Source organism: Gadus chalcogrammus, chromosome 10 (assembly GCF_026213295.1).
Source record: "Gadus chalcogrammus isolate NIFS_2021 chromosome 10, NIFS_Gcha_1.0, whole genome shotgun sequence".
Lineage (NCBI taxonomy): Eukaryota > Metazoa > Chordata > Actinopteri > Gadiformes > Gadidae > Gadus > Gadus chalcogrammus.
This window is the reverse complement of record NC_079421.1, coordinates 7,764,290-7,784,346: the sequence shown is the minus strand read 5'-3', so window position 1 is coordinate 7,784,346 and position 20,057 is coordinate 7,764,290. Positions and strand designations below refer to the sequence as shown.

At 43.5% G+C, this 20,057-nt stretch overlaps 2 protein-coding genes across 6 annotated transcripts; both read left to right on the top strand.

The window, feature by feature from the left end:
- Positions 1 to 880: 880 nt before the first annotated feature.
- On the top strand, positions 881 to 3,966 carry ran (RAN, member RAS oncogene family). 2 transcript variants are annotated; one of them, XM_056600642.1, is made up of 7 exons: positions 881 to 978; positions 1,750 to 1,804; positions 1,935 to 2,019; positions 2,655 to 2,780; positions 2,904 to 3,091; positions 3,201 to 3,371; positions 3,595 to 3,966. In XM_056600642.1, the coding sequence occupies exons 2-7, from the start codon at positions 1,769 to 1,771 to the stop codon at positions 3,637 to 3,639; spliced, it is 651 nt and encodes a 216-aa protein (XP_056456617.1). In that variant the 5' UTR covers positions 881 to 978; positions 1,750 to 1,768; the 3' UTR covers positions 3,640 to 3,966. The 2 variants fall into 2 exon arrangements, with proteins under 2 accessions (XP_056456617.1, XP_056456616.1); XM_056600641.1 differs by lacking the exon at positions 881 to 978 and adding an exon at positions 1,158 to 1,189.
- Positions 3,967 to 5,256: 1,290 nt separating this feature from the next.
- On the top strand, positions 5,257 to 19,966 carry stx3b (syntaxin 3b). 4 transcript variants are annotated; one of them, XM_056600639.1, is made up of 11 exons: positions 5,257 to 5,713; positions 11,326 to 11,400; positions 11,553 to 11,652; positions 12,129 to 12,203; positions 12,410 to 12,480; positions 13,141 to 13,249; positions 13,332 to 13,405; positions 13,563 to 13,697; positions 14,501 to 14,611; positions 14,895 to 15,005; positions 19,159 to 19,966. In XM_056600639.1, exons 1-11 carry the CDS (start codon positions 5,684 to 5,686, stop codon positions 19,234 to 19,236), a joined length of 969 nt encoding a protein of 322 aa, XP_056456614.1. In that variant the 5' UTR covers positions 5,257 to 5,683; the 3' UTR covers positions 19,237 to 19,966. The 4 variants fall into 4 exon arrangements, with proteins under 4 accessions (XP_056456614.1, XP_056456611.1, XP_056456613.1 ...); XM_056600637.1 differs by lacking the exons at positions 14,895 to 15,005; positions 19,159 to 19,966 and adding exons at positions 16,126 to 16,231; positions 17,417 to 17,504 and having other exon boundaries at positions 5,265 to 5,713; XM_056600638.1 differs by lacking the exon at positions 14,895 to 15,005 and having other exon boundaries at positions 5,262 to 5,713; positions 17,417 to 19,965.
- The last annotated feature ends 91 nt before the right edge of the window (positions 19,967 to 20,057 follow it).

The following is a 20,057-nucleotide window of genomic DNA, read 5'->3' as shown; positions in this document are numbered from 1 at the left end:
ATGCATTTGCGCACGGATCGGATTGCATTTGTGTGAGGAACAGCAAGGCGGAAAATTAGTGCCAAAAGTCACGTGACAAATAAATGTCCTGTTATTCACACTACACAACAGCAGGTGGCGGTGTTGAGTCAGTTTAAGGACGCCAGGACGATCTTTTTTCTCCCCAAAATCTTTATTTGATGCCGGCCAAACGTGTGTGGATTCAACTCCATACTATGCGACTTGCCGCCCCTTTGTCACGGAATCGTACGACACGGAGAAAAGCTAGTTTGGGAGATTAAATTGAACAAAATGAGCGGCCAACAGGTGAGTCCAATGGAAGTGTCGCCACTCTGTTTTGGAATCAAATAAAGATTTTGGGGAGAAAAAAGATCGTCCTGGCGGCCTTAAACTGACTCAACACCGCCACCTGCTGTTGTGTAGTGTGAATAACAGGACATTTATTTGTCACGTGACTTTTGGCACTAATTTTCCGCCTTGCTGTTCCTCACACAAATGCAATCCGATCCGTGCGCAAATGCATTCCGATCCACGCGCAGCTTTCGTGTTCCGTACTTGTAGAATTGTTTTGTGTACTTGAAGGATTTTTTTTTGTACTTTGTGTAAAACATACTGTATTTGTTTCTGAAGCAAAATGCTTTAGTTTGTGAATGATGTTTTGCATTTGCAAACCACACTGAGCGTGTGTGTGAATCATTTTGCGTGAGTAAAACACGTTTTGTGTGCGTGTGAATCGTTATGCGTGAGCAAAACACGTTTTGCGAGAGCAAAACACGTTTTGCGTGTGTGAGGGGTTTTGGCATGAATCTAACTCCATAGAGAAGTTGCATCGTCTTCAGCCGAGAGCGTCACGTGATCAGGCGGAAAGTGCGTCTTCTAGTCCACGTGACCAGGGCGGAAACGGCCCATATATAGTCCACTCCGAATCTCCCGCGAACGTTCCGCCATTTACTCTCCCTCTCTTTGCTGCAACGCCGGGTAAGTGAGCATCGGTGCTTCATAGCGTACATTTAAACCCAGGTGGATCTCATTTATACGGTGGATTAATTTAACGGTAGTAGGGAAACCAGGTTTAAGATGCAAACGAACCGTAAATGCAGTGATGTAGCGCAGTACCTCGTGGAAAGTACGGACCATCGGTGTTGTCCTGAGCGGTGATAAAGGAAGGCTCCATGCTGCTGCAGCTAACGTATTAGCACACAGGCTATTGCACACCGCGGTCGACCCGGGCTGCATTCTTAACGTGAACTCAGTCCACAATAGATTATTGTAGCTGTTCTTTTATAAATGGTCAATATAGGAACATATTGAACCGATTCGGAACTTGTAGAGTCCGCCCGCGCGCAGTGTCGCTCGTGTGTAGCATCGAGCTAACGCTAGCTAACACGTAACCCAGACCAGTCTGTCTAACCGTGTCTCAGTGTTGTTATTGTACATCTGGGGATAGATCCGGTGTTTGATGATAGGGTGATTTATATTTGGGCAGAAAAGAACGTTGCCGAGTAACTTTCCAGGATGACGCAAGGCGCTAATGTTGCTATCGTGGAACATGCTAGAACGGACCATTAGCTGCTCGTCGTGCCGCCCAAACTCTGACATCCATCTGGAGGAGCGGATATCTTCAACATGTTGTTGTTAGACTTTTTCGAAATCATTCGGTCAAACCGCATTTAAATTAGACTTCTGGTGAATTTGTCGCTGATCCATGTCGCATGTGATGGCGAGAAGCTAACGTCCTCATTGTTTCAGATCACAGAAAGAAGACACAATGGCAGCCTTTCCCTCGCAGACGCCGCAATTCAAGGTGAGTGTTTATGGCTTATGGTTTATTATGAATGATCCAGTCTTCATTGGAGAATAATCGAGTGTCTGCTGACCAGGTGTAGAACCAGCCCTAGCCAGTACCAGCCAGCCTGACCCTGCTTCTCTTCTAGCTCGTGTTGGTCGGCGATGGAGGAACTGGAAAGACTACTTTTGTAAAACGCCATTTAACAGGAGAGTTCGAGAAAAAATATGTTGGTGAGTACCTTAGGTCTGGGACCGAAATCTTTAACACGTACACACAAGACACCTTAACAAGTACATACTGTCGGAGTGCGAATTACACCCATCTATAATGCAGTCATCTGTATTAACAAATCCTGTCACATAACTGGGATGCATGGGCATTAGAAATCCAGGAGACCAAATAAGTGGGGTTATATAATGACACTGGGTGTGATTAGTCATCATAACAATACGATCTGCCCTTTCCTGTGTTTTGGTGAAATCCCAAGTGAGTGTTTTACCTAGATGTAGGATGGATAGATGAGCAACTTTAGCTATAGTCGCCTGGGTAGACTGGTAGACTGCTCTATTCAGTGTACATCTAGGTGGACATCTTGTGATGTCATGGTTGAAACACAGGAAAGGGCCGATTTTCGATCTGCTTGTAATGGTTTATCAAAGGAATGTGGTGACATTACACAACCCCTTTAAAGCTTAAGAACCTGAACGTTAACAGTGGCCATTGATGCAAACTGACCATAAATTGTATTTCCAGATTGTTAATGACAACTATACTATTGGGGCCAAAACTACTCATCACCTCTGACATGTAACTGCGAAAAGTTGAAAGAGTTCCTCATCTTATGTATGTGACCTTTCTCCTCCAGCCACTCTCGGAGTAGAGGTTCACCCCCTCACGTTTCACACAAGCAGAGGGCAGATTAACTACAATGTGTGGGACACGGCTGGACAGGAGAAGTTTGGCGGACTCAGAGACGGCTATTACATCCAAGGTACGCCATGTTTCTTTAGGAAATCAACAAACAATTGGTTATTAAAAAATAAATGCTCAACCTGTCTTTTCTATCCAACGATTGCATGTTTTTAACCTTTGTATTGAACTTGACCTCCCTTAGCTCAGTGTGCCATCATCATGTTTGACGTCACCTCCCGAGTAACCTATAAGAATGTGCCCAACTGGCATCGGGATCTGGTCCGCGTCTGTGAGAACATTCCCATCGTCCTCTGCGGAAACAAGGTGGACATCAAGGACAGGAAGGTCAAAGCCAAGAGCATCGTGTTCCACCGCAAGAAGAACCTGCAGGTAACCTCACGTCCATCCACCATCACCTCTGAAGTCCAGCGACCATCACCTCAGACTGGAAGATGGGCAGTTTAAAAAACAATGCATCTTGTGTCGAATGTCTCCTTAGTACTACGACATCTCAGCCAAGAGCAACTATAACTTCGAGAAGCCCTTCCTGTGGCTAGCGAGGAAACTGGTGGGTGACCCCAACCTGGAGTTTGTAGAGATGCCCGCCCTCGCCCCCCCAGAGGTCCAGATGGACCCCAACCTCGCTGCCCAGTACGAGGATGAATTAAGAGTAAGTACCCTCCCCTTTATTTTAGTGTTGGTACCCTGGCTTAACTTGACCGACCATTTAGGATTTACCTGTAAAATGCGATGTCATATTGTCAACACAACTCAGCTCCTCATGAAGATCTAGTATTTATCATATTCTCTAAGTTGAATCCGTCCTTTCACTTTATAAAAGGTCAAAATTTACTTTTTTCATGCTGGTATTTACATCAACCTTCCTTCTTCAGACTGCCTCCAACACAGCCCTCCCAGATGATGATGAGGAGCTTTAACCTGTTACCAGTGCCCATGCCCATACCGTTGACCTTGGACCCTTTTACTGTAAACCCCTGTTGCAGATTTATTTTTTATTTGAACATTTTTGTGTTTAACAAGACAAATTGCTGGAGAAGTTGCGTTTCCATTTTCATGGCATAAGACAGACCCAACCTAGTGTTGTTGGCATGGAAAGGTGCCACTCCTCTTCAAGCACCCTCCAGAGATTTTAGCCAGCTTACTTAATGCTGTTGTATTTCCCACTGGAAGCACTATGGAAAAATTTGAATTAAACATTCACAATATACAATCACCGACATGTGTGTGTGTGTCTGTGTATATGAGCTATCTAGACCAAATGGTTCCACTCCACTGTTTACATATACTTGAACCTACTTCAGTTTTCCACCAATATTTTGTAATCAAACTTTCAGACCAAGGGACACATTGATCTTTATTAGAATATTGACAGATTTGATTAATCTTTTAGTTGAAAGATCTGTTAACAGAACAGTTCACCTCTTTCAAAGCAAGAATAAAATTAGTTTTGCAGCATATTAAAGTGAGCATTGAGGCAAACTCAATGGACATGGTTAAATCAGCTGTGTCAAAATATTTAATGCTAGAGCGAGATATAATGCTGGCTGTATCTAAATGTGTTGTGGCCTATGAGAGTGCTCTTGTCCAACCTAATTGAGTCGAACTGAAGAGATCATAGTACTGTGTATATGTATATATAACATGCAAGGGGATACAGATCATGTATATCGAAGTTAAATGCATGAGCTGTCCATGAACCTGAAAACCGCACCCGTTTGGTTGGACCTTTTCTATGTCTACGTATTTAAACTGCATTATTTTACATTTTTTAGACACGGTTCTGTATCCCAGGTCATGATGGGTACACCCATCAATACTTGAAGCATGACATGTGTCTGGCTGCGCCACCATCTATGGTCTGACTAAACTCTGAAATAAGACTTGAAATTACACTTTCATGCTGTTATGACGGAGGCAGTAACCGCTGAATTTTGCCACACGGTGTCACTCATGTCCAATCAGTCGTTATGTCCATGTGTGTTCATACCTTAACCAAACATTCCGTCGTTACCCATTTCAGATTTAATTGAACACTTAAAAAACCGCGCGTTTGGCGAAAACTGGTCCAAGTTGTATGCAGTACCCTTCCAGCATAGTTCATAAACATGTGCGAATTGTCGAGACAACGTTTGATTAAATCGTATCTCTTCTGGCTGAGACGCGGTAAACAACGTCAAGCGGACGGTCGCTGGCCGTAATAAACTCTTGAGTATCGTATGAAACCTCCGCGAGCTGAATGGGAAAAAAGTGACGTAGTGGGGCTCTCCCAAAATCTACGGGCGTGCGCGCGCGGGTCTAAAGTAAACAGTCGATCGATATCTCCATTCGTGCCCTTTCGATCTCTATATTTGCCCAACACCTTCAGGACATATATCGTTACCCCTATCAATAAGCCTATCGTAACGCTACCTTAGAGCAGGTTCAAATCCTGCGGCCCAGGGACCTTTGAGCAGGGTCACATCCTCCTGCCCAGGGACGTTTGAGCAGGTTCACATCCTCCTGCCAAGGTACCTATGAGCAGGTTCACATCCTCCTGCCCAGGGACCTTTGAGCAGGTTCACATCCTCCTGCTGCCCAGGGAGGGGCCTCATGCAAGAGCCAAAGAGGTCCTCCGCACGCATGCGTCAAATATAAAGTGCGTTTTAGAATGATTACTTTGGGCGAGCAGTGAGAAAGAGGGAGAGAGATTATGCTGCTGGACACAACTGCTGTTTTAATCCTTCGGGCGATGAGATTTAGCGGAAACCACACGCTTTAACCTCAGCAGCCATATTGTATGGAGAATTCACAGAACATCTCTTCTAGCGGATACCGTCCTCTTCAGAGACACCCGGGACTAGACTTTTGAAAAGGCAAGTTTTCCCTGGCGGTGGGAACCCCCTGGAGAGAACTGATCGGCTTTCGGAGTCCGCTTTACCGTCTTTATTCAGTGCCTCTCTCCAGAGCTCCAGACCCGACACGATGAAGGACCGCCTGGAGCAGCTCAAAGCGGTGAGCTCACCTGAGACTTCCTCACGTCTCTACACTTCCTCTACTGAGAGTTCCTTTATCTAATCACAAAACAGACCCGGGCTCATCTTTTAACTCTTGTTAGTAAATGTCAGATCATTCAAACCTTTAGCCTACGTCTGTATACATTTAATTCTGTGGCGATCACGTCGGGGTCGATGGTTCCAAACCGGCCATAAACTCATAGGATCGTTCAGAATCGGTTTAGTTTGTTTTCGCTCATAGGATTTTGATACATTGCTGAGTTGTAAGCTGTTTCGCATGATCCTTTATCTCTCTCGTCTATTAATTTGTCTTCCTTCTAACGATCGTCAAGTGTAACACTTTTCCTGATTACTTATTTTAAGTTAACATATTCTCGACATGTTGTCATAAATTCAATACGGTGACGTAAGGCCTCACTTATAGTCTCAGGCACCTGTCACTCCACCTGATGTACTTCGTTCTCAACACTGCTGTCTACTATCGAGCAGGGATAGACCTCTCTAACTACAATAAGCTCTGCCTAAAGTCTGGGTTAGGCCTCAGTGTGTTACCATAGAGACACTGTGACTGGTGACCAAATATTTGCTGCGTTCAAGTCGTAGACGTTTGTGTGTCTTCAGGCACATGTGATGTATCACACATAGTTCGTATCATTTATATGGCTGAATTAAATATATTGGCTGTTAGGCCACAGGTTCAGGCAAATGCTATAAAGAAAGTTCCTTGTTGGACTTTTCTGTGTTACCTTTCACCAGCGACACACCTGTCTTTCAGAATGGGAGGGTTGTGGGAAAGAGGAGCATAGATCCTTTTTAGTCTGGAGTTACTCTGTACTTCAGTACTCTCCTTGTCTTAAATCGACTGCTCCAATAAGCAACCCAAGGCTAATGTTCATTTCAAGCCCACATACAGAATATTGCTTCCATTGTCTAATGTGAAATAACGCTAATGATGGCTTGGGAAATTAACACTAACGTTAACACTAACAAAACATATAATGTTTTACCTTGATGGTATTTCATGTCAATTTTACATATTTTAAAAATAAACGTATGTATTTTCCACCAATAGCTTTACTGAAACACATTAACGTACAGTTTACGATAATATGTATTTAAAGTCAACATCGGATCATCTTGTGTGTGATTTTTAAACTTCAAACAGAGGTACAGCAGGAGGCAGGAGAGGAGGGAGAAGTATATCCCATAATGCATCAGTCATTCCCATGGCCGTGATGAGGGCGTTCCTCCTGCTGCTCCCTCTGTCCCAGCAGCCTCCATCTGTCCCTGGGTCTGTCCGCCCAGCAGCCTCCATCTGTCCCTGCGTCTGTCTGCCTACTGGACACTATTGGACACCCCGACCTGCAATAGCACTGGAATGCTCTTCCATCGATTGTTGCTATTACTGGTCCCCTTTGTGATGTGGGAGGGGTCAGAGGTCATGATCAGTGTCTCCGCTCAGATCCACGTCCGCGTCCACCTGTTCTCGTGGCTGTGGACCGGTCCCTGTCTTAACCTTTGATCTATTTCTGGTCTGGAGCTGCTCTGCAACATGGGGATTTAAATTGTGTTAAGCCACTACACAATTCATCCAATAGGAAGTCTGCACGTGAGATGCGCTGGGACCAGATTATGTAACATATTGTAAAGCTTCAGTGCAGTTTAGTGTGGTCGCACACTGCAGTTTAATTATTGAGGATCGATTGATTCTGTTTGAATGTTGTGTGATGCATCCTATATAGACAGCTGGCAAAGATGCATAAAAAACGTATTCTGATCTAGTTTTACTCTATTTAGTTGATCACAAAACCAAAATATAAATCCAGGATATCCATTTTTGTATCTTGTTCTTAGTATTATGTGAGGTTTATATGATTAAACCATCTTCGAGTTTGAGCACATAATTTATTTATTTCTGTATTTTTTATTTCAAACACAGCATTATGACAAGCAACGAATTTTAACCAGATTCTGTCCTTTTGTATAATATAATAATTGTATAAATCTTTCTAATACGAAATATAATTTTACATTTTAAAGACCCATTTAGCAACATGCATAATACACATAACTGGTTAAATGTATTCATTTTAACAATGATACAATAACCTTTAAAAACAACATTGAGATAAATCCTGACCCCAATCCTGGTAAAGGTCAATATGAAAATACACTGAATACGAATTAAACTAATACAGAAAGAGCAAAGATATCAAGTTAAATGTAAAACAATCAATGTATTAATAACTGATACATTTTGTATTATTGAACCTTTATTACTGCTGTGTCCATTTTATATTTATTAAAAGTCATAATGATTAAGTCTCTGAAGTGGCTATCAGTGTTCAAAGCCGTAATATCCAGGGGAGGACATATAACCCCCCAGTATATTTAGTAAATATGGCGCTAACAAACAATGTTGTATGTAAATGGTACCTGGAAGTCACTGAGCCACCTCTCTACAACGCCTCTCAAACTCATTGAACATACGATTACATCAAACCAAAACCTCCCAATCTTAAGACATTTGAGGCCTTCAGCGTTCCGTGAAAATTGTGTTAATTTTGTTCATTTTTGTGTTCATTTTAGATTGGTCAGCCTTTTTCGAAAGTCTGCATGCCCATTACGAGTTAGGACAATTTAATTATGGCTGTTCTCTCGTCACAAAGATGTAATGCTGAACTTTACACTGCATCATAACAATGCTCTAAAATGCTCTCAACAATCCACGTAACAAAAAGAGGCCAGGTCTCCATAGAAACCCTTCCCAAATCATGTCCAGCCTAGGGGGCCACCTTTATGATCATCAGTAATACGAGAGTGATGGCTTTACAACATGGTTCTGACTGGGCTACCAATCGACTCCTTGACCCAAACAGATTTAAACTGGTTCCTCCATTGTATAATTTGAGGAAACCTCGGGTTAAACTCTTGCCTACTATGTCGTTGTACATTTACAAATAGATGGCTACAAATATGTGGAATGCAATATCGAATGGTGGTGGAATTTCCCATTAAGGGTTTTTCGATGTATACAAACCTCAAATAAGTAAATCAAGATACTGTAACCAGTTGTCAATATCTAATAAACCCCTTTGTTGGGTCAGTATACTGAGAAAAGTGTCTGCCTTGACCTTATTTTATTGTACGTATTTGAAACCGGTAAACAGCTGTCTTCTTTCATACCAGATGTCCAACCTGTCCCTAGTTAGGCCTTTCTACATAAAGAAGTTATTTGTACCTACAAGACTCTCAGTATTTAACGATGGAAACTACAAACATGACACTGTTGAGTTTATAAAACTACAAGCAGATTCACCCTGCTGCATCAGTTTGAGCTTCCTTTCGTTCAATCCAACAGTGAGAGTTGACCTACATATTCAAATTGCATTGAGGTTTACGAGGCCACTGTTGAGCTAACTTATTAAAGTTGCCTCCATTTGCTGATAGCCGCTGTCAGCATTCACATGAATGCGGTTTGCTCTTGGTGGTGAAAGCAACTCTTTCTTTGTTTTTTTTGGACTGTTTCCTTTTCGCTGAATGGGAAGGAAATGGCTGCATTGTCTTATCTCGGTGTAGCAGAACGTGTGTGGTAGAGTGTGTCGAGAACGGCCACTTTACAACCTGGGAGTTATTCAGGTAGAAATGGCTTGCTGTGACGAGGCATTCTCAATGTTAATTAATGTAAATTCACAACGCTGTTAAATCGTCCCACACATGCTGGCTGGAACTTTAATCTGGTCCATGTTTGCAATTCAAATGTATGAAAAGGGAGTGTGTAAAAGGTTGGAAATCCCAGCCTTTCTTCTCTGTTATATGATTGTGATATAGGCCTGTTTGTACATGTGTATTTTAACATAGGAGCAATGACAAATGCAGCCGGTTTGACTATGGTCCGCCGGCTCAGCAATACTAGCTATGACACTGCTATTTTGGCGGAAGTTTGTTCCCTTTATCTTTGCATTTGTAAGTATGATTTATAATACAGATCGATAGGAGCCATTGGGGGCATATCTTAAAACAATATCGGGTTGAGGCGGTACATGCTGGTATTTACTTAACTCCAGCAGGCGAGAGGTCCTCGTCTTGTCGACATGCAGAGCTCCACCTCCTCAGTGCAGACCCTGCCAGCTCATATTGGGTCAGAAGGTGGCAGAAGAATGAACTATGGTTAACACCTTGACTTTGGTCAGGTCAAGCAATTAAGGAAAGTGTTGAATACTATTGACAACCACTCTCTGCTACAGTATTTCTAGCCTCCTTCATTATTATTTATCTCATTTTCCTTATTTTCCATTTCTCACTCGACGGTGGCGCCATATCATGGGTTTGTGTCCTGTTATTGATCTTGGTTAAACAGTTGGGCTTCCTTCCCAGTCAGCTGTAGCAGGGCTTTCCCTTCGCTGTGGCATCATTCTCTGTCACTGCTGCAGCGAGCGTGTTTATCCGAGGGGGTCCTGTGACCACGTGAAAGAGGCAGCTGCAATGCTCCGCCCACTGATAGGGGGGTGGGGAGAAGGCTGCTTGTGTTACCGTCACCTGGGCCTTTATTGATCAGCTGATACAGGTGGGGAGAGAAGGCTGCTTTTGTTAATGTCAACTGGGCCTTTATTGATCAGCTGATACATAGGGGGGAGAGAAGGCTGCCTGTGTTAACTTCAACTGGACCTTAAATTAAGGCCCAGTTGAAGTTAACCCAAGCAGCCATCTCTCCCCCCCTGTGTATCAGCTGATCAATTAAGACCCTTAATTGATCAGCTGCCAGGAGAAGGAGCTGGGTGAGGGGGCAGGCGTTCGTACTCTGGTCAGACGTAGGTGCAGACAGGATGACCGAGTACAGCTTCCTGACCTCGGCCACGTGGTCATCGATCTTATCAATACTGTTCCTGATGTCCTCGATCTGCGCAGCCAAACACACACAACCAGAGACACATGAAAACTCTAGCACACAACCTAAACAAGCAGCATGCGTGGCACTTTTCTTCTCCTCTTTATGAAATGATCACAAAAGGCCCAGGTATCACAGGCGGTAACACAAGCAGCCTTCACTCCCCCCCTTTGTATCATCTGCCAGGAGAAGGAGCTGGGTGAGGGGGCAGGCGTTCGTCATCCTGTCGGCACCTACGTCTGACCAGAGTACGAACGCCTGCCCCCTCACCCAGCTCCTTCTCCTTGATCAGCTGATACAAAGGGGGGGAGTGAAGGCTGCTTGTGTTACCGCCTGTGATACCTGGGCCTTTTGTGATCATTTCATAAAGAGGAGAAGAAAAGTTTCACGCATGCTGCTTGTTTAGGTTGTGTGGTGCGCTATTTGCTAGTGAATATGTTGAAGTTGATATTTCAATTGAGAAGTTTTTCTTTTTGGCAGTGAGTTATATCTTGTGTTGTGATTCTGGACCTCCAGTATAATTGAATGCCCACGTTGGACTGAAGATTATTATTATACTTTCCTTTAAACTTCATGCACTGGTTAAGCAAACTGACAATCCCTATACTCTTCTTGCTCAGGGCTCCACCTGGGAGATACCTGGAGCAGCCTGCTGCTATACTCTGGGCCTCTTCCTTCCCCATATACCTATATTTAAAATCCCTTCCTTTGTTTCCCTGAAGACGTGCGACCAAGATGACGATGAGGTGGAGATCTCCATGGACAACGCAGCCTTCATGGATGACTTCTTTTGTCAGGTGTGTGTGTGTGTGTGTGTGTGTGTGTGTGTGTGTGTGTGTGTGTGTGTGTGTGTGTGTGTGTGTGTGTGTGTGTGTGTGTGTGTTTTATTAGCCTGACTTGTGTGCTAGAGTTTTCATGTGTCTCTGGTTGTGTGTGTTTGGCTGTGCAGATCGAGGACATCAGGAACAGTATTGATAAGATCGATGACCACGTGGCCGAGGTCAGGAAGCTGTACTCGGTCATCCTGTCGGCACCTACGTCTGACCAGAGTACGAACGCCTGCCCCCTCACCCAGCGCCTTCTCCTGGCAGAACAAGGGCTGATCTATCATCTTTTACTGGCTTTAGAGAAGGGCCAGTATCTGTTTCCACCAACGGTTGTTTTTACTCCTTCATGGCGACGCCGTCATACCAGTTCCAATGGTTGAAGGCAGAATTAGCTGAGGGTTCAGGAGGCTGGTGAACATTCTGGCTCTGTCATTGCTAAACAATGTTCGGCCCAATCCTTCAAAGGTTTTGATATTGTTTTGTATTTCATAGGAGGTATTTTAGAGAGCCCCTATTTACCACCAGCTGTTGGATTCATTATCCATTTCAGGCTGTTAAAATGCGAAACATTTATTTTTCTATCAAACTGAACATAACAACAAAGCATCTGCTAGAAAGGCTAGTGATCTCATGTATAGCTAGGATCAGCGATGGACTTTGAAGCTAGAGATAACTACGTTTTGTCCATCCAAACACAGAAACACAGGATGAGCTGGAGGCCATCACCAACGACATCAAGAAGATGGCCAACAACGCCAGAAACAAGCTCAAGAGTGAGACACACACACACACACACACACACACACACACACACACACACACACACACACACACAGGCACACAGGCACACAGGCACAGGCACACAGGCACAGGCAAGACAGTACTAAAAATAACACATCATGCATTCGAACAATACAACATTCCACGCGACACTAGCTATCCAACACTGTATGAAATGAGACTCGTGTTTATCCTTCAGCCATCGAGAGGAACCTGGAGGCAGATGAGCAGGAGAGGGTCTCCGCCGACATGAGGATACGCAAATCACAGGTACACCACTCCTCATGTACACACAACGCACAACATCAATGCAAATCATAGGTTCACACCTCCTCAATGACCTGCACAACATCAACACAAATCACAGGTACACACCTCAATGAACACACAACATCAACGACACAAATTACAGGTACACACCTCAATGAACACACAACAGCAACAACACTAATCACAGGTACACACTCGTCAATGAACACACGACATATACAACGCAAATCACAGGTACACACACCTCAATGAACACACAACATAAACAATGCAAATCACAGGTATGCACCTCCACATTGAACACACAACAGCAACAACACAAATCACAGGTAAACACCTCAGTGAACACACAACAGCAACACGAATCACAGGTACACACCTCAATGAACACGCAACAACACAAATCACAGGTCAATGAGCTGCACAACCCACAGTACAGCACCACACAACGTGCTAATTTTGCCTTTTGTGTACTAAAGTTGCGTCATTTTGAAAAATGGATGATGATAATAAACTTGATCTAGTGGCCGTGCAGAGTGGTTGACCATAGGGCCTACTTTATGGAGCATCGAAAGTAGAATAATTTTGTATCAAGCAATAGTTATCCAGTCTGAGTCATTAATTTGGTCCCCCCCTCAATCCCTCATGGCGTCCTCCCAGCATGCTGTGCTCTCCAGGAAGTTTGTGGAGGTGATGACCAAGTACAACGAGGCGCAGGTGGACTTCAGGGAGCGGAGCAAAGGCCGCATCCAGAGGCAGCTGGAGATCAGTGAGGCTCACACCAACTCCCAGACTAATCACCTTCTGGAGGGTTCTTAATGCTCATCGCTCATAACCTTTTAACCTTTCAGCTGGCAAAGCCACCACGGACGAGGAGCTGGAGGAGATGCTGGAGAGCGGCAACGCGGCCGTGTTCACCGCAGGGGTGAGCTCCCGCTGTCATGCACGTCACGGAGATTTGAGGGAATTTGTAATATTAAATATTCATCATTTTCTTTTCATTGCATGGAATGTATTTTGGATCATTAAAAGCTAGATCTTTCATAATAAAACTAGTGTTCTAAAGCTGCTCAACTCGGCAGATTGTGGACTCGGGCATCTCCAAGCAGGCCCTGAACGAGATCGAAGCCCGACACAAGGACATCGTCCGGCTGGAGAGCAGCATCAAGGAGCTGCACGACATGTTTGTGGACATCGCCATGCTGGTCGAGAGCCAGGTACGCTCACTGGTCCCTCCCCAAGCGGCGGCTCTCCCTGGGCCTGGTACCTACTGCTGGGCCTGGACTCAAATCAATCCCCATGCTTCCCCTCTAAGGAGCGGAGGCCTTTAGATCTAACCAATCCCTTTCTATCTATATTCTGCAAAACCTCACACTTCACCCGGGATTCACATAGTTTATTCATATATAATGCATACATTTTATATTAGGAATAATATTAGCAATATATGCTCAGCTATATCTGCTTAACAATGAAACCCTGCTCAGCAGTCAGACTACAGTATCAGTCTTTAGTTTTTATCCCATGTCCAGGTTGGTTTCTAATGAATTTGTAAAGTACTCGCTGAATACATCCAGAGAAGTCCAAAGATGTATTTCATTGTTTCTATTATAAGTCAAAATGCCGTGTTTTATATAAAGCAGCGTGTACTATTCTCTGAAAGGCTATGTAAACATCTATTTCTTACTGATTGCTTCATGCTTCCCTGAGGCAATTCTCATATCGAGGTAAGGATTCTCCATTTCCCCGCTATGTGGTCTTTGTTGTGTTATTATGATGTGATCTTATCTCTTGATAATGTACATATTGTGTCCAGTCTTTTTTCACTAATCCCCAAAGCGTATTGCTGAAGTCAATGTGAAAGTCTCTTTGAGGTTATGTGTTGTGAGCACCACACCATTCAGCTGTTCATCTCATTCGGTCCATCTGTAAAGTGTTGAGAACTCACCAACTTTAACCATCTTATTTTGCCTCTTACCACTTTGCCTTTAATTCTTCGTATGTCTCTTATTTTCTTTAGGGAGACATTGTTGAAAACATCGAGTTGAATGTGTCCAAGTCGGTGGACCACATAGAGGTGGCCAAAACTGAGACCAAAAAGGCTGTAAGGTACCAGACCAAGGCCCGGAAGGTACTTTGCTTTCTTCCTTTACACTTCATGAGGTCAGCTGCTCTTGCTCGGACTCCGGTGAAGGCCCTTTGCCTCTTTCCTTATTCCCCTATGGCTGCTTATACTTTTCTAAGCACTTAACACCTGACTCCCTCTCCTTATGTCACGCCGTTCACACGCCCTCAGACCTCACACACGCACAAGTATATTGACCTCTAAATTTCTCTATCTCTTTCTGCTTTTTACATTGTTGTCGAACCCATACACATACACACACACGTATACACACACACCCCTCTGTCAGGGTGGAATGATTGACAGGATTGAGAACAACATGGACCAATCGGTGGGCTTCGTGGAGCGGGCGGTGGCAGACACCAAGAAGGCGGCTAAGTTCCAGCAGGAGGCGCGCCGTGTGAGTTGAGGCGCGCCATGTGATTGGACAAGACCACCGGTCCGGTTTCCCAAAGCCCCCCGTAATGCTGACCCCAGCGGGGACTGAGGATAATCAGTGTAGGCACTTCTGCACGAGGGTGTATTAGTGAGCAGGACAGCACGGGAAAAAACCATTATCCATTTCATCAGTTTAATGAAACATGTTGCATGGTAATTCCAATCCTAATTTGTAATCTGTGGAGCCACACTTTTTCCAATGCCAACACATGGACAGAGCGGTTGCCCATCGCTAGAAGATCCTAAACACCATTACTAACTCCATTGAGGAACTGTAGGCACAAGGCAGATCCATGACATCATCTCTCTGGCCTGGGAGTCCCCGATTGGCCAACCCATTGATGTAGTAAGAGACCACGGCCGCTTGCACTGCAGTACAGCAGTGTGCAGGGTGAGCATTCCTCTTATATCAACGGGAATACTTTTGGGAAACCAGGCTGATGACACGAAGATCCAACTCCACCCAAACCTCAAGCCATCATTACCTCCCTCCTCCACACTTACCTGAAATGTGACCATGATCCCTGCGTCTGATGATTCCTTTACCTTGTGGAACCTTGTAAAATCATTCCTCAAAAACCCTCCTCTGACACACACAATCACATGCACATATGCTTCGTTCTTCCTGTCTTTTGACAGTTTCACAATATTCTTGTGCTCAAGCTTCTTTAACCAGTTTTTCCCTCCAGGTTTCATCTTGATTATTCATGTATAATTGCTATGTCGGTTTATAGGTGCAAAAAGCATTTTGCGCCTGTATTTGGTTCTTTGTCTGCTTATATGTTGTGGTGGGTGCAACAAAGGAATGTGTTGATGTGGACATGTACACTGGCTTCACCTTGCCACACTTAAGGCATGACATTGTTACATTGAGCTTCTATGGTATTGTAATATAAAATTAACTTTTGGACTTCCAGTTCTATTTTGCAGAAGACATTTTACTTGTCTTAAAACTCTGATATTCTATTATTGTCGAGGGATAATGAACCGCATTAATGACGTTGATGAATCCAAAGAGGCCTCACAGTGTGATGTGTGTGTGATCACAGACTCATGAGAAACCTTGATGTTGTTCCCAACAGAAAACGGTGATCATAGTGGTGATAGTGCTGATACTGCTGGCCATTATTGCGCTCATTGTGGGGTTGTCAGTAGGACTGAAGTGATGTTGAGGAGGAGAGAGTGAGGGTGAGTACCTGGCCTGAGTGGCCTCCGCCATACTGCAGTAGATGTGGGTCTGTCCACCAGCTCTGGATGAAGGGGTTGCATTCTCTCAATGTGGGTGTCGCCGTGGGGACGTGGTATATTTACATTTGTTGGGAATGTTTGCTCGCACTGTCCTGTTGGCTTATGTCGGGTGTGTTTTGTTTGTGTTGTACTTTGTTTTTTTTGGGTGTGTTGCTTCCCCAATCCCCACTCACACGCACAACTCTTATTTAATGAATTCTAGCCAACCTGCATTTAGAGAAACAAGCAACAGTTTGTTGTAGGAAGTACTTCTTTATTTGGTCGGGTGTTTGGTAAATGGTTCTGAACCGTGACGCACTGAAACCTTGCAGAACAGCAACACAAATGCAGAACATTGCAATTCATCATTGGCTCAAATTGGTGCGCTTGGATGTGACTTGCACTACATCAAGCACACGCTTAATTTACCATGACATCAGGAATTAATTTAATAAGAAAGCAGCATTAGCAATAGAACTGGCTCCTGCCGAATAGTCTTCATTGCTTGGGAAGGCTCCTAACTAAGAACAATGACACATAAGTGGCAGCCAGGATAAGTGCTTGTAGAATTCCCCTAATGCTAAGAAAAGGTGCTTCCTTTCTTATCCCCGTCTTTCCAATCGGGGTCAAGGAGAAGGCATAGGATGTCATTTTTTGGACTATTCGACCTTAGCCATGATCACTGTTTTATCATATCTGAGTCAACACAGGTGGACCTTAACTAACGGGTTGTGCCGTTTATGTATGCAAGTGTTGCAGTATAAAACCAGAGTTATGCAACTACGGTTTGATGAACTCTGGATGAAGATCAATGCATACTCCGATAGAAGATATCCTCTTCTGTGTATACAAAGTAACGTATGCCGGTGGGAGGAGCCTTTTAAATAGCATGTATATACGCCTTCCTATATAGCGTTCCTATATTGGAAGTTAGGAACGCTTACCTGGCAGCAGGAACACTGGTGCTCTGCCATAAGTCCAACAGGCCCACTATCAGTGAGGGGTAAAGTGTGTTTACACCAGTGGAAAACTGCCAATCATGTGTTAGTTGCTTTCCCTGTTTGGAGTTTCAATCTTTGATTGTTCTCTAAATTTACTTGATCATTAACCCTCCTCTCCTCTCCATCTCTGTGTCTCTGTCTACAGAAGACCATCATCATCACTGTGGTCTGTGCTGTGATCGCTGTGGTCATCCTCGCCATCATCCTCTCTCAGACTCTATAGGAACACAAACCCTCCTCCTCTTCCTCAGTATCATCATCATCATCACCCCTCCCCCCCGGCCCCCCATCAGCTGGTGGAAAGAGAGCCCATCTATTACAGATGGATCACATTCGTTAGCCCAAAGACCCTTAATATTAGCATAGGACACATACAGCGTGTTGTTCTGTCTCTGACCACTGGACTGTACCTAGACCGGATGGAACCAGTAATGTATGGAAAAGAGTTTGATTGCTGAAACTAACTGGACTAATAGGGTGCATTCAGTCCTGATGGTCTGTGGTGGGACATTGGCCCCCCTGGGTCGGGGAGCTGAGAGTACACAGACCTTTGACTGCACATGAGGGTTCAGTGCCACGACTTTCAAGCACATACACATGAAATGTTTGTATACATGTTGGAAGAAAAAACGTCTCATTTAATTTCTGTCCCTCAGTTTCAAGAGTGGCTTTGGGTGACCAGACGCGGGGCGGTTCCTGTAACGTTATTCCTCGGTTCCCTAATATTTCAACACGACACTGCCACAACACGGTGCCTTATAATCCTCCACACGTCCTCTGATGTGAAGCTATCTATCGTCTCCTGCATTGAGCATTTTATTTCCCATGGAGGGAAGAAACATTTCAGCACTTTCTGATCATCTGTCATTAATGGTTAAATCGTGTTAATTATCAATTGCATCTTTTTTGTTGAGTACCTCATTATGCACACATTCTACTGATACATCTCCCATATGAGTGGAGAAGCCTCTCTTATTCTGTACTAGTCTTATTCATGCAATCCCGATTGAATGAGTCGGTGCATCAAATAAGATTCATTATAATAATGGCTTTTCAGAAGTTTGCTCAATGTCTGACATCACGGTCATCAGACTTTGAGCATGGTGTGGTGATAACCAATTCCATTTGAGGTTATTTTAACATTACTCTGCTTCACAGGAAACACCGAAGCCAATGCTATCCTGCTTAAATCAGCCATACTGTACTTTAAATTCATAAGTCCAAATGATTTTCCACTCGCAATTACCAATGATACCCTATTGACAAGCAGACTTCCACATCCATGCTTATTACTTTATTAGTTCTGTATAATTTATAAGGGAGGCCAAAAAGTAGCTATGTGCTTTAACTGTTTAATTGTACTCTTAAGTTATATGATGCCAAATATTTTTGATGAAGAAATTAAATATTTTACTTTTTTTAATCAATGTACGTATGTATCAATGTGTCTTTCTGAGTTAGTTATTTTTCTCTGTTCGAGCATGCCTTGCGAGCGACGTTAAGACACTTTCTAAGCAAGGCATATTTCTTTGTCCGGTGTTTTGGATTAGGCCTACATTTATTTTCTGGGAAGCTTGAGCGCACTTGGTTTTATTGTTTAGCAGCCTACACTTATGTGCCTCTTGTTCTCTCAAAGTGAAGGTAAGTCCCTTTTAATTATTCTATGTTCATGCTACCACACGTAGACACACACGCGCACTCGCACACGCACAGACACGCACACACACACACAGACCCACACGTTGTTCCTCTCCGATCCTCTGTTCCCCTTCTGGCTCATCACTAAAGCCTGTCATATACCACAAACCTGCCGATCAACAGAGGTACATCCGACCCCAAATGCTCACGCTTTTCTTATTTCTAATGCGATCTCTATTCATGCTGCAGAAGAAGATGATGATCACATTGTGCTGTGCTATCATTGGAATCGTTGGCTTCTCCTACCTGTATAGTTTCTTCTCGTAAAGGTAGAGGAAATGGGTCAAATACATTAAGAATAACATTGTTGATTCACATTGACTGATTACTGCATAAACCATTTACCTTTTCTTCTGCTTTGCTTTCTTTACAGGAAAATGTTTCTTCCAGAGAGAACTTGCATAACATAAGTCCCTGTCTTCCTCTGGATTTATTATTTATTATGAATTTGAATGACCAAATCCAATCCCTAATTCCCACACCCTCCACTTCGAATTATATTACATTTTCGGTATGAAGTTTTGGAAAATATGTTTTAGATGATAAATGTATTGATTTCAGTGTTTTTGTTTTATGTTCATATTTGAATAGCGGGCGTTAACCCAACCTCATTATTCTGGACTTCAGGCGCCGCCTGGCGAGACGTCTTGTAATTACGTATTAACTTTTGCCGTTCTGGTTGTCTCCAAAGGTTTTTGCGTTGTTATGTTTATAAAGTTAATATTTTTAAATATAGTTGATGTAAATGAACTAAAGCGCCTCACCTCACTGCATAAATGAGACATAACTTGATTTTCGATTGCCCAGTCAGATACATTTATGTGCCCCGTGCCATTATGTCTATAACTTTTAACATCTGTTATCGTTGTGAAAATTGTTTTTACGAACTTTCTGTGTGTCATGTGATGCTGACGTAGTTTAAGAGACGGTCTTTCATGTAAAGAAATTGTTGAGATAGTTATTAAATAAAATCTGTTCTCTGAGTTGTGTGTTGCTTATGATATTTGCTTTGTGGCCGCTCAACTGACATTATTCATGTTTATGCATTGAGGTGGAGATACACCTAGTAATACTGACAGGCAATACAA

Bases quoted from the DNA above. Each gene is read 5' to 3' on its own strand.
- ran (XM_056600641.1), top strand. The intron at 2,020-2,654 runs GTGAGTACCTTA...TTTCTCCTCCAG, and splicing joins GTTCGAGAAAAAATATGTTG to CCACTCTCGGAGTAGAGGTT. The intron at 3,372-3,594 runs GTAAGTACCCTC...TTCCTTCTTCAG, and splicing joins AGTACGAGGATGAATTAAGA to ACTGCCTCCAACACAGCCCT.
- stx3b (XM_056600639.1), top strand. From the start codon at position 5,684: ATGAAGGACCGCCTGGAGCAGCTCAAAGCG. The intron at 5,714-11,325 runs GTGAGCTCACCT...GTTTCCCTGAAG, and splicing joins GCCTGGAGCAGCTCAAAGCG to ACGTGCGACCAAGATGACGA. The intron at 13,698-14,500 runs GTACGCTCACTG...TATTTTCTTTAG, and splicing joins CCATGCTGGTCGAGAGCCAG to GGAGACATTGTTGAAAACAT.